The following is a 13,083-nucleotide window of genomic DNA, read 5'->3' on the forward strand; positions in this document are numbered from 1 at the left end:
TGCATGTTTGTCACACTTAAATGTTTCTGCTCATCAAAAACCGTTAACTATTAGTCAAAGATAACATAATTGAACACAAAATGCAGTTTTTAAATGAAGGTTTACGTTATTAAGGGAGAAAAAAAACTCCAAACCTACATGGCTCTGTGTGAAAAAGTGATTGCCCCCCTTGTTAAAAAATAACTTAACTGTGGTTTATCACACCTGAGTTCAATTTCTGTAGTCACCCCCAAACCTGATTACTGCCACATCTGTTTCAATCAAGAAATCACTTAAATAGGAGCTACCTGACACAGAGAAGTAGACCAAAAGCACCTCAGAAGCTAGACATCATGCCAAGATCCAAAGAAATTCAGGAACAAATGAGAACAAAAGTAATTGAGATCTATCAGTCTGGTAAAGGTTATAAAGCCATTTCTAAAGCTTTGGGACTCCAGCAAACCACATTGAGAGCCATTATCCACAAATGGCAAAAACATGGAACAGTGGTGAACCTTCCCAGGAGTGGCCGGCCGACAAAAATTACCCCAAGAGCGCAGAGACAACTCATCCGAGAGGCCACAAAAGACCCCAGGACAACATCTAAAGAACTGCAGGCCTCACTTGCCTCAATTAAGGTCAGTGTTCATGACTTCACCATAAGAAAGAGACTGGGCAAAAACGGCCTGCATGGCAGATTTCCAAGGCGCAAACCACTTTTAAGCAAAAAGAACATTAAGGCTCATCTCAATTTTGCTAAAAAAAACATCTCAATGATTGCCAAGACTTTTGGGAAAATACCTTGTGGACCGACGAGATGAAAGTAGAATTTTTTGGAAGGTGCGTGTAAGGGCGTAAAAGTAACACAGCATTTCAGAAAAAACTGTTACATACCAACAGTAAAATATGGTGGTGGTAGTGTGATGGTCTGGGGTTGTTTTGCTGCTTCAGGACCTGGAAGGCTTGCTGTGATAGATGGAACCATAAATTCTACTGTCTACCAAAAAATCCTGAAGGAGAATGTCTGGCCATCTGTTCGTCAACTCAAGCTGAAGCGATCTTGGGTGCTGCAGCAGGACAATGATCCAAAACACACCAGCAAATCCACCTCTGAATGGGTGAAGAAAAACAAAATGAAGACTTTGGAGTGGCCTAGTCAAAGTCCTGACCTGAATCCTATTGAGGTGTTGTGGCTTGACCTTAAAAAGGCGGTTCTTGCTAGAAAACCCTCAAATAAAGCTAAATTACAACAATTCTGCAAAGATGAGTGGGCCAAAATTCCTCCAGAGTGCTGTCAAAGACTCTTTGCAAGTCATCGCAAACGCTTGATTGCAGTTATTGCTGCTAAGGGTGGCCCAACCAGTTATTAGGTTCAGGGGGCAATTACTTTTTCACACAGGGCCATGTAGGTTTGGATTTTTTTTCTCCCTAAATAATAATAACCATCATTTAAAAACTGCATTTTGTGTTTACTTGTGTTATCTTTGACTTATAGTTAAATGTGTTTGATGATCAGAAACATTTTGTGTGACAAACATGCAAAAGAATAAGAAATCAGGAAGGGGGCAAATAATTTTTCACACCACTGTATTTAATGAAATGATCTAAAAGCTACATGGCTAGTCTATTTATATCTTTTATTGTTTTAAAACTCTGCATGTTTTTTTTTTCTAAACAGGTAAACCTACTTCTATTTTAGTGACACATCAAGAAAGAGTGATCACTACTGCTAGTAAAGGAATTAAAGGTGTGAACAGACCACAAGAGAAACAAGACTAAATGTGTAAAGCTAATCTTTATAATAATTGGCTCTAAATCTTGTAGTATAAGCACATGTATGATGCTGTAAGAACCTTAATGAGTAACAGCCAATAAGAGACAAAGAGGAAACTGTAGGGGGATAGTTTTTATTGCACAGTGAAAGCCCTGTTAATAATAATCATTCACCAGCCATATTCTTTCTCACAGCTCTGCCCCTTCGCACACATGCACCCATATAGTGGCCATATGGAGTGAGTGAGGAGCGGCAAAAGATCATTTTGAAAAATGTTCAGCATCATCTGTTCAATTTTCAGATAAACTAATTATTTTTTGAAAATCAATGTTTTATAATATAAGGGTGTTTTGCATTTAAATTTCGAATTAGCATACCAAATATATGTGTTAAAACCCCATTAAAATGTATTTAGTAGTTTTTATGTGATGTGTGCACAAACAGACAGACAAACTAACAGACAGAAACATCCAAAAACCATCTTGATTTGTTCTATTACTCATCTTATGTCATATTAAAGACCTAAATAAAATAATGAATGTATCAGGAACAAAACAATAAATGTTCGACCTCTGATAGCATCCTGTGATATTTTATGTATAACAGTATAATGCTGTAAAATACAGGGTCCCACAGGACCTCTGCTGTTCTCAATATACAAGCTTCTCTTTGGTAACATCATTAAAAGACATGGGATTAGTTTCCATTGCTATGCTGACTATACCCAGTTATACAGCTCATCAAAACCAGATAAAATATCCAAGTTGTCTAGATTAACTGAGTGTGTCAAAGATATAAAAAATTGAATGTCCAATAATTTTTTCTTACTTAATTCAGATAGGACAGATATATTACTTATTGGTCCCAAATCCAGCACACGAAAGCTCTCACAATTCAGCTTGCATTTAGAAGTTAAATTCTAATACTACAAGCTTGACAGAAAAAGACCTGGTGTAATATTAGACAGCATCTTGTCCTATTATAAAAACCGCCTTTTATCTAAACATTTTATCTGTATCTGATGCAGAAAAGCTAGTTCATGCTTTTATTTACATTTACATTTGGGCATTTGGCAGACGCTCTTATCCAGAGCGCCTTACATTTTTATCTCATTACACATCTGAGCAGTTGAGGGTTAAGGGTTAAGGGCCTTGCTCAAGGGCCCAACAGTGGCAACTTGGTGGTTGTGGGGTTTGAACCTGGGATCTTCCGAACCATAGTCCAATGCCTTAACCACTGACCTACCCCTGACCCCTTTTATGACCTTCAGACTGGACTATTGTACTGCATTACTAGGTGGTAACTGGTCTTCATGTTAACTTATCTTCTGTTATGTTGAACTTCCGGCTGCCTAACACACAATATGTTTGCAAAACAATTTCTTCTGTCTGATACCAAAATGAGGATGGGTTCCCTGTTGAGTCTGGTTCCTCTCAAGGTTTCTTCCTAATTGCCATCTCAGGAAGTTTTTACTTGGCACCGTCGCCGCTGCCCTCAGCTTGACCATCAGGGACAGTCAGCTCATTATGATTTATACATTATTTTTTCTCACTCATACACGAGAGCTTTTATCAGTATAACATGTGTAGACCTAAACCATATTAAAGTCTAAAAAAAAAGTCTTCATAGCGAATACGTTATAAAAAATTTTATTTTTATATTTTATTTGCTTAGGCTTCTGTTTTGACATCCCAGAAATCCCCTTTACATAGAACGCTTAAAGCTGGGGATCTAAATCAAACTGCTATTAATATAATTATAATAAAAAATATAACAATGCCATAAAACATTTAAAGATGAATATTGTGATGGTGGACCAAAGGTGGGCCACTACATTATGTACTATAACAGCTCCTAGCACAGCTAAAACAGGCAGCATGTTCAGCACCAAGGCCAGCAACAAGGCTCCTCAGAAAGAGGCAGGGCATTTACTATATGAAAGGTACATTTACAATATAAAGGAGCAAACACGAATGCATTGTATATTGTTTTAAAATATAGTAAATTACACTGGCCAAAAAAGTCAAATTTTACTTTGACTACAGCAGTTTCTGTACTATTAACTCATACAGTAAAGGAGACCTTATACTGATGACAGATTTGTCAAATAATCCTGTGTTAATCTTTTCAAATAATCTCAAAGTCCCTTGAATTCCAAAATTTTTTTTTTTTTTTTTTGCCAGTCAGGGTGTTTTCTGTATGCATAAAAAATAAATTAAAATCATTGTTGTTGTAAGATTTCCGACACTATGGAATAACACACTGCAAAAACCTTACAGATATATTAAAAACAGTGTGTGTGTGTGTGTGTGTGTGTGTGTGTGTGTGTGTGTGTGTGTGTGCTTAGTTGGTTTTAAAAGTGGCATATACTGCAGTATCTTCTGATGCCACTAGAGTGTGTCCTGTTCTCAGTGTTACAGTGGACTACAGTTGAGCATATCACATCATCCTGCAGGAATACAACATGAATAACATGCTATCATACACACACATACACAAATAGATGTATATACATGACTAAAAGCACAAATCATCAAAACATATTATCCTGCACACTCAGACACACTCACCCATCTGTGTAATGCTGCATAATTAGGTTCAGAGCTGGGTTTAGAGTGTAAAAGACCTACACACACACACACACACACACACACACACACACACACACCAAACATACTGTGAATCTACTTATTAAAGAACATCCCATTAGTGAAAGAGAGTGGTTGTGTGTATTCACCTGCTCCGTCTTCTGTGTATTCTGTCCTTTTTGTCCATCACTAGTCTTGGTTTGTTCTTGTCTCTGTCCTATAAAATAAAAGACATGTATGAGATCTGTGTGTGGGTCTGTGTATGTATATGGGGGGGGGGGGGGGTTTGGGGGTTGTATACCTCTGTGTTTCCAGTATATGACTCCTCCAAGTATCAGCAGCAGCATCACAACAATGCTGATGCTGATGATTATGATGATGATGATGAGGAAGATGTTAATGGCATTAGGGCGCCTGTCTGTAAGTCATTGTGAACAGATACTGTATTGATTAATTTTCTATTAAAGCAGCTTGATAGTAGCTTTTTGATTCTGTAGGACAGATATTCCAGAATATATACAGTAGGTATAGAAAATCACCCCCGTTAAAAAGAATAACATTTTGTTGCTTTGCGGCCTAAAATGAAGAAATACACAGTTTTTGTTTTACTCAGTACAACTTTTAACAACCATGGGGAAGATAACATAGAGATGTCAGAAAAAAAAAAAAGATTTGTAAAAGGATCACCCCCTTCTAAAATGACAAACAAATTCAATCAGGTGAATCTAATCACCTTCTTAAGGACACAAAAAGCCATTTGATTTTCAACGGTGATCAGCTGGTGTCATTTTATAGTCAAACCTTGGCTTATAAGCGTAATTCATTCCAGAAGTGTGCTTGTATATCAAGACACTTATTTATCAAAGTGAATTTCCCCATAAGAAATAATGGAAACCCAGATTATTCGTTCCACAACCCCAAAAACCCATACAAAAAATAAAACAAAATTATCCTGCACTTTACTTTTGAAAAGAATCCCAACAAAGTAGTGTTTCCATTAATGTGTTTGTTTATGCACAGTGTGCGCTGTGTGTGTTTGTGTGTGTGTGTGTGTGTGTGTGTGTGTGTCTATGTCTGTGTTTGTGCATGCTTGTGAAGCAGAAGTAAGACCAAAGGAGGAAGCTGAAGTAAGACCAAACGACTCCCTCCCTCCCGCCGTCGTCTCATCTTATTTGAGAGGAAGGAGGGGGCAACTGTGGACTTTTACACACACACTAACGGAAACACTGGTCTGTTGGGAAATATCTTTAACAAGGAACCTTTTTAATGATACTCACGCGCGCACACGGAATTACTGTTGTAAAATAAAAATAAAACAAATTAAACTGCACTTTACCTTTAAAAAGAATCCTGACAGAGCAGTGTTCCTGTTAGTGTGTGTGTATGTGTAAAAGCGAGAGAAGAGAATAAGGGAGGGGGCTACGGGGTAGGACGACTTTCACACATAAACACACATTGTCATGCAGAAACACTGCTCTGTCGCATGTTTACTCTTGTCCGGATAGAAGGAAAATGGATGGGGCAAAAAAACATCAAATTCTTGAGGAAAATCTGCTGCCCTCTGCTGGAAAGTTGTCAATGGATAGAAGGTCTACCTTCCATCATGACAATGTCCCAAAGCACACAACAAAACTAACCACACAGTGGTTAAAGGGGAAAGGGTGGATGTCCTTGCATGGCCAAGTCAGAGCCCAGACTTAAACCCTATTGAAAATCTGTGGAATGACTTGAAGACTGCAGTTCACAAATCATCAAATTTAACTTAATCTGAGCAGTTCAGCTAAGAAGACTTGGCAAATATTGCATAGTCTAGATGTGCAAAGCTTTGTGTTCCATTGAGAAGGTGATTAGCTTTACCTGATTAAGTTCACAAGTCATTTTTAAGGAGGGGGGGTGAACCTTTTCCAAATTAGTATTTTTTTTTTCAGTTTTAATTACTAAATATCTGTATAATACCTGGAGTGTATTTGAAATAACAAAAATTAATAATATGTTATTCATTATGAATAATAAGTTAATACAGTAAATTGCTCATCATATTTTCAAGATGTTTCTGAGTGTGTATTTATTTTGTGATTGATCACCAGTGTTAGTTTTGAAGGTGTGACATCAACAAAAAAGGAAATTAATTATAATTATAGTTTGAGTGTTGTGTTTGAGTTTTGCTCCAACCTGATGCATTAATCTGCACCAACTATCATGCCCGTTTGTTACAGTGGGGTGTAGTACCTTGTGTGGAAGTTGTTTTGGTCTCTTCAAATAGAAAACAAAAAAGTGTAATCAGTTATAAATAAGTCCAGGAATGATAGTGAGCACTAATACATTTCTAATCAATGTTCTTCACAAGACATTTGCATTAGCTTCACATCCTTTATATAAATCATATTATGTTACCTTTTACTTTAATTGAGACATCTTTAAAGTCATTGTTGCTGATCCGACACCTGTACCATCCTCCATCTTCTACAGTCAGGTGTGATATGAGCAGAGAGAGATTTCCTGAAGAGTGATAATTGAAGAGCTTAAATCTGTCTTTGTACTGCTCACTCTTAGGAGATATATCTACCCAATCATCTACATTTGGGTATTTCCTCCATATCAGTGTCCCAGGTGTGTTGTGGAGGTCAGTGCAGGAGCAGGGCAGCAGTACTGAGTCTCCTGTGTATGCAGTGATGAGTTTTGCATCACCATTTCCTTCCAGTCTGCAGCCTGTAGAAACATGCCAGTTACTGATCTGTTAATGAGTAGGTCACCATCTGCAACAACTCGGGACAACTACACACAACCTGTAACTCCAACACTCGCTAAACCAATCATCTGCTAGCTGCATAGAGTCGTCACTTAGGGTGACTAAGACTGCGTCTGTTCCCCGAGCTAAACAAAAATGTAGAAAGACTCAGAAAGTCTGTTTTTAGTCATTTAAATTATATAGAGACAAAAAATTCAAAACACACTGAATACACAACCAGCACTTCTAATCTGAAGGTAGGACTGTTAAATATTAGATCTCCCGCATCTAAAGCAGTTATTGTTAATTAAGCTATCACAGACCAGAATTTTGATATATTATGTTTAACAGAAACCTGGATTAGAGAGGACGAGTATGTAGCACTAAATGAAGCTAGTCCTCCTAGATACAGCTGCGTACACCAGCCTCAGCTAACTGGTAGAGGAGGAGGCGTCGCAGTTATTCACAATGATAATCTGGCTATCGTACAAAAACACAGATTTAAACTTAATGCATTTGAAGCTCTCTATAGTAACATAAAGTCAGCTCTGTCGATTCCGCCAATCATCATTTACAGACCTCCAGGGCCGTACTCTGAGTTTCTCTGTAAATTGGCAGATTTCCTCTCAAATCTTGTCGTTTCTGTAGACAAAGCATTAATTGCTGGAGATTTTTAATATTCATTTTGAGAATCCAGAAGACCCTCTGAGAACAGCATTTATGTCCATACTGGACTCAGTAGGAGTAAATCAGTGTGTAGTAGGACCCACTCATAAAGCAGGTCACACTTTGGATTTAATATTATCCTTCATATTAAGTATAAGAAATATAACCACAATTCCACAGTCTAAAGCTCAGACCACTGTCTTGTCTCAATTAAAGTGTGTTATAGTAATAATGTACGCACAGTGCCACACTACCACATTAAACGTACATTCACATCAAATACCACACAGAGCTTTATCAATAGTCTCCCTGAGTTATAAACTTTGATTGGATCGCCATCTGACCCCACAGAACTCGATCTGGCGACTGAATATTTAGAGTCGACATTTCATTATACCTTAGATAATGTAGCTCCAGTAAAAAAAAAAAAATTAGAGATAAGAAACTCGCTCCTTGGTATAACGACCACACGCACTTTAAAACAAACCGCTCAGAAATTAGAATGCAAATGGCGTCAAACAGAATAACAGAACCCATGTTGAAAATAATTAACTTTTTACTCAGCAGTGGGTACATTTCCAAATCTTTTAAATGAGCAGTTATTAAACTACTAATTAAGAAACCTGACCTTGACCTTTGTCAGCTGTCCAATTACAGGCCGATATCAAACCTCCCCTTTATCTCTAAGACTCTGGAAAAGATAGTAGCACAGCAACTATCTCCATATCTACATAGGAATGGCATAAACAAACTGTATCAGTCAGGATTTAGGTCTTATGACAGCACAGAAACAGCACTCGTTAAAGTAGTAAATTACCTCCTATTGGTTTCTGATTAGGGTTGCATCACTATACTTGTGTTACACGACTTCAGTGCAGGTGTGTTACTTCTATTTTAGTGACACACCACCAAAAAGGCCAACTGCTGCTGAAGGAAGTGTGAACACACCACATTAATAAGTCATTCCATGACATCATCCTCACATTCTGTAAACCGTGTACACAGCTCAGTATTTCAAGCATCTTTACAACGAATGGCTTTCAACCATGTGGTCAACCTCAATGAGTAACAGCCAATGAGAGAGCAAAAGGAAACTGTAGGGGGACGAGGCAGGAACAACCAGAACACCAATCATGATGAAGGAGACTTACAAGTTCTTGTTTAATAAGTTAAAGACATTTTTTAAAAAATGTCAATCATAATTTTCTCATGTTTATATTTATATTTGGTTAGATGGTAAACAGGAAAACTCCAAAATAAATTCACTTTTTTTGTGAGTTTTTTAGAGAGAGATATAGCAGACTCACCTTCAGTGACATGAAGCTGTATGAGGAGGAGAAGAAAACACATCTGCATTCTTACTGAGGAACCAAACACACACATTAATTCAAAGAGAGAATTAGAGCTAAACACACACTGACCAACTGCTGCACCGAGTCTCATCATAATGAACACACTCTACAGATCACACACTGCATGTTCATCCACACCTTCACCGGAAGTGCAACCACAGGAAGTACAAAATTAGAAGAACGTCACTGACCAACAGAACTGAAAAGTCTCTCATGTCTGTTGTACAACATAACTAAGTTCATGCTCTAAAGACAGCTCTAAACACAGACATTCAAACACTTTCCATTTAATCAACAACAAAATGTTCAAAAAACAAAAACAAAGACAGAGTAAAGATATTTAATGTAGTGTACAATTAAGTGGCATTTATTGTCATTTATTATAAACTACATGGTTCATATCCTGTGTAGCAAGGGGCGGAGCCGGGGGCAGAAAAGCAGCCTCTGTGGAGCCTGGAACAGGAGTGACATCATCAACAGACACAATTTCTAAAAGCCTGGAGGGACATCAATGCAAATACATGAGAGAGATATTTAATATAAAATCAAGAAATCAAGAGACCAAGAACTTTTGGATTTTATAGGCTGGAGTGGTTTTATTTATCAACTTGCCTTGCACCACCAGGGTACGGGGTCAGTTCCAGACTAGGTTCAATTCCCATCTCTGTGTTTATGGAGTCTACATGTTCTCCCCATGCTTGTTGGGTTTCCTCTGGGTACTCCGGTTTCCTCCCACAGTCCAAAGACCTGCACATTAGGCTAATTGGTGTTCCCAAGTGGCCTGTAGTGTGTTTGAGTGTATGTGTGTGTGGCCCACGATGGATTGGCACCCTGTCCAGGGTGTGCGCTACCTTGTGCCCTAAGTCTCCTGGGATAGGTTCCAGGCCCCCCACGATCCGAATACAGGATAAAGCGTTATAGACGATGAGTGTGTGAGAGAGTTATCCTAGCCACAGGTGCAAGAGGTATTAAATCAGTGTAAAATTTAAAATACAGCTGAGTCTGTATTTTCAAAGCATCTCAGAGTGGGAAATTGCTCCGAAGCAGCAAAAAATTTCAGAATGGCGCCATTTAGGTCAATTTTCATTAGTAGGAGTAAGAGCTATTTATCAGGATTCTTAAAATAGGAAATCACTCGTACTGTATCTCCACTAAAATGTCGGAGAGCTCCGGGGGCGTCCTTACTGGTAAGAAGTAGTAAGGAAATGGCATTCAGGCAAAGACGTGTGCGGAGGAGAGATGTTTTTATAACACTGAGTGAAATAGAACTAAAAAAAACACACTATTGGACAAAAATGAGATAATTTTTTTTTTTTACATTGTATGTGCTATTTAACTGGTTTATTAATGAACATCATCGTCATATGCTGTCTCCACAGGTTACTGATACTGTACGTTTTTTAGTAGCAGCTTTGAAACCGTGACACAGTGCAGTGACGCAGTGGTAAAGTGCTCGCCCTATCATCCTGAGATCGCTGTGTGATGCTGTTACCTCTCACAGCTGGAGGCCTAGAGAGAGCTGATTGGCCGAGCTCTCTCAGAGGGGAGGGATGAGAGGTACTTTGCGCTCCCACATTAATCACGGCTCTACAGTCAATTAGGGGCGTCTGTGAGCTCAAGCACGCAAAAGGAGCGACTAGCGCTTTCCTCCGAGTGTGTTACTCCGCCCAGTTAGAAACAACAGTTAGAAAAAAGATGCGGTCGGCTGACGTTACGCGGTTCGGAGGAAACACGTGATAGTCTTCGGCCCTCCCGGCTGAATGGCTGAATGATTAAGATAACGTCATGCAGCCAAGTCACGCATCTATATGTAGCCTGGTGAAAGTGAACCAGAAAAGGACACAGTAATGTCTTTTTATTCTGAAAATAAAAATTGGGGATCAATAAAAATAATTCTGGGAATTCTGGGAATTCTGGGAATTCTCCCCTATGAGAACAGTTCAAACATGTTCATGTTCAGTGTTCAGTTCAGTTAGTTTAACCTAAGTGGCTGTGCAACTGAGCCTCAGCATCTAGTACAAACAAATTCCAAATTTAGAACCAAAGTTGCTAGTACCAAAGAGTTTGTATAAAATGTAGTTTACAATTAACGCAGAAATTTCCCAAAATACTGACAGTTCAGTACATCCACCTAAGCACGGGTTATCTTGTGGCAGGACACCATACAGACTTCCCATGAATGATACTTTAAACATATCTCGTCATATCTGGATAAAACAATCAGAACCACTTGAAACATCTTATTTCCTGTTTTTGTTCACTGGTATCCCTCTGTATCCACAAGGGTGCCCCCTAATGGTGGCATACATAAAGATTGCATGTACTATTCCCACCAGCCTACATATAGGATTTGTCTGTGTGCATAAAGCTTTTACACAACTGCTGTTAATTTCACCAGTTCGCTAAAAATGGAACGTCACATGCTATCCTTGGCGCAGTCCTATTCCTCGCTGAAAAAAGAGTGAAAGCTTCATAAAGAGCTTTTATGCCTAAATCTCTTTGAATCCAATTCCTGTGAGAGATTCTGACATGTTTAGTAAATATGGGCCCTGGTCTGATTTAGATTAAAGGGTCTGACGTGTTACAGTATTTTGTGAAAATAAATGAAAATGTCTGGCTTGTCTAGACTCTAATTGAATTGGAAGGTTCTAACAAAAATAACTGTATGTATCCACTAGGGGGCAAAATGTAGCAAAAAGCTCAGAAAGATAAACCGATACACTCACATATTATGCTAATGATTTAATTCCATATTAGCATGCTAAATCATAAATATGCTAATCAATGCAAACAACTTTAAAAACAGAAAAAGAAAAGAAACATCTAAGGTGTTAACATTAACCTATAGCAAAATAGTGTTAATGTGTGTCTCATCAAAGAAAAAAACAATGAATATGTTAACAATTAATATTGACTAGTGAGGATGCTGTATGTTTTTTGTAGGACTCAGCATTTTTTTTTAGCATTTATTATTTATTTATGAAATAAACGCACAAAACATTGTTACAGTTGAAAGTAACAATGGTGTGATTTCATTCAAACCTGTTAGATTTCATCATTTACAAATATGTAGACAAAATCCATCACATCAAAGAGATCTCATAATGTTTTCATATAAATGTAATTTGTTTTCAGTTTCAGTTTTTTCATCCCAGAAATCCCCTCAGCCCCAGTGAGACGGAGCTCCTTCAGCTCTAAATGTTTTCCTGAAACACAACCCATGATACACACACAGTTTCAGCAGAGAGCTTAAAGCTGGAGATGTGGATCAAACTGCTGCTTTAAAGATCTAAACATAACGCAAAATATAACAATGCTATAAAAAGTGTAAAAATTAAGCCACAAAAAATTATATATGATGATGATGATGATGATGATAAAGGAGTGTGTCTATGAGCCATTCTCAGCAGTTAAAATAACACACTGTAAGATGACTGGCTAGACTCTGATTGGTCAGAAGGTGTTGATTAATTTTCTATAACAGCATCTCTGACAGAAGTGCAGCTGCAAATCCCAGTTTATATGAATGAGTTCAGTCACTAATACTCCTGTGTCCACTCAAGTGAAAAGAAAGTATGCTAAGTATATTAAATCCAGGCATATTTAAGTATGCTTGCAGCAGACTAATGGCTAGTATACTTGAAGTTTGCTATTTTGGAACAACTAATTTTGTACTAAGTGTATTTAAGCTGTAATTAAAATGTACAAAAGCACAATTTTAAGTGTATTAAGTATACGTTCGTGTGCTAAAGTTGAACAACTTTAAGTATACCTAGTACACTTAAAGTATATGCCTGTGTGTGTACTAACATATTGTACATACCTGAGAGTAATTAATACAATGTAAGTATATATTTAATGTATTATAAGTACATTACAGCTATTTTTTTTGTGTTACAAACACATGATTAATATACTACGAGTATATTCTTATTGCAGCAGTAACATGCTGTTATACTTCTGGCCAATTACAAATACTAAAAAAGTACACTATGT

At 37.7% G+C, this 13,083-nt stretch overlaps 1 protein-coding gene across 1 annotated transcript; it reads right to left on the reverse strand.

Moving 5' to 3' along the window:
- Positions 1 to 4,096: 4,096 nt before the first annotated feature.
- On the reverse strand, positions 4,097 to 9,749 carry LOC128541106 (uncharacterized). Its single transcript, XM_053511281.1, has 9 exons — positions 9,700 to 9,749; positions 9,479 to 9,584; positions 9,043 to 9,058; positions 6,736 to 7,050; positions 6,571 to 6,594; positions 4,643 to 4,759; positions 4,491 to 4,558; positions 4,324 to 4,379; positions 4,097 to 4,202 (listed from the first exon to the last, which is right to left on the reverse strand). Exons 1-9 carry the CDS (start codon positions 9,747 to 9,749, stop codon positions 4,193 to 4,195), a joined length of 762 nt encoding a protein of 253 aa, XP_053367256.1. The 3' UTR covers positions 4,097 to 4,192.
- Between the last annotated feature and the right edge of the window lie 3,334 nt (positions 9,750 to 13,083).

This window comes from Clarias gariepinus, chromosome 2 (assembly GCF_024256425.1).
Source record: "Clarias gariepinus isolate MV-2021 ecotype Netherlands chromosome 2, CGAR_prim_01v2, whole genome shotgun sequence".
Lineage (NCBI taxonomy): Eukaryota > Metazoa > Chordata > Actinopteri > Siluriformes > Clariidae > Clarias > Clarias gariepinus.

Bases quoted from the DNA above. Each gene is read 5' to 3' on its own strand.
- LOC128541106 (XM_053511281.1), bottom strand. From the start codon at position 9,749: ATGGGAATTGAACCTAGTCTGGAACTGACCCCGTACCCTGGTGGTGCA. The intron at 6,595-6,735 runs GTAACATAATAT...TTCTATTTGAAG, and splicing joins TGTCTCAATTAAAGTAAAAG to AGACCAAAACAACTTCCACA. The intron at 4,760-6,570 runs GTACTACACCCC...AATGACTTACAG, and splicing joins CAAAACAACTTCCACACAAG to ACAGGCGCCCTAATGCCATT.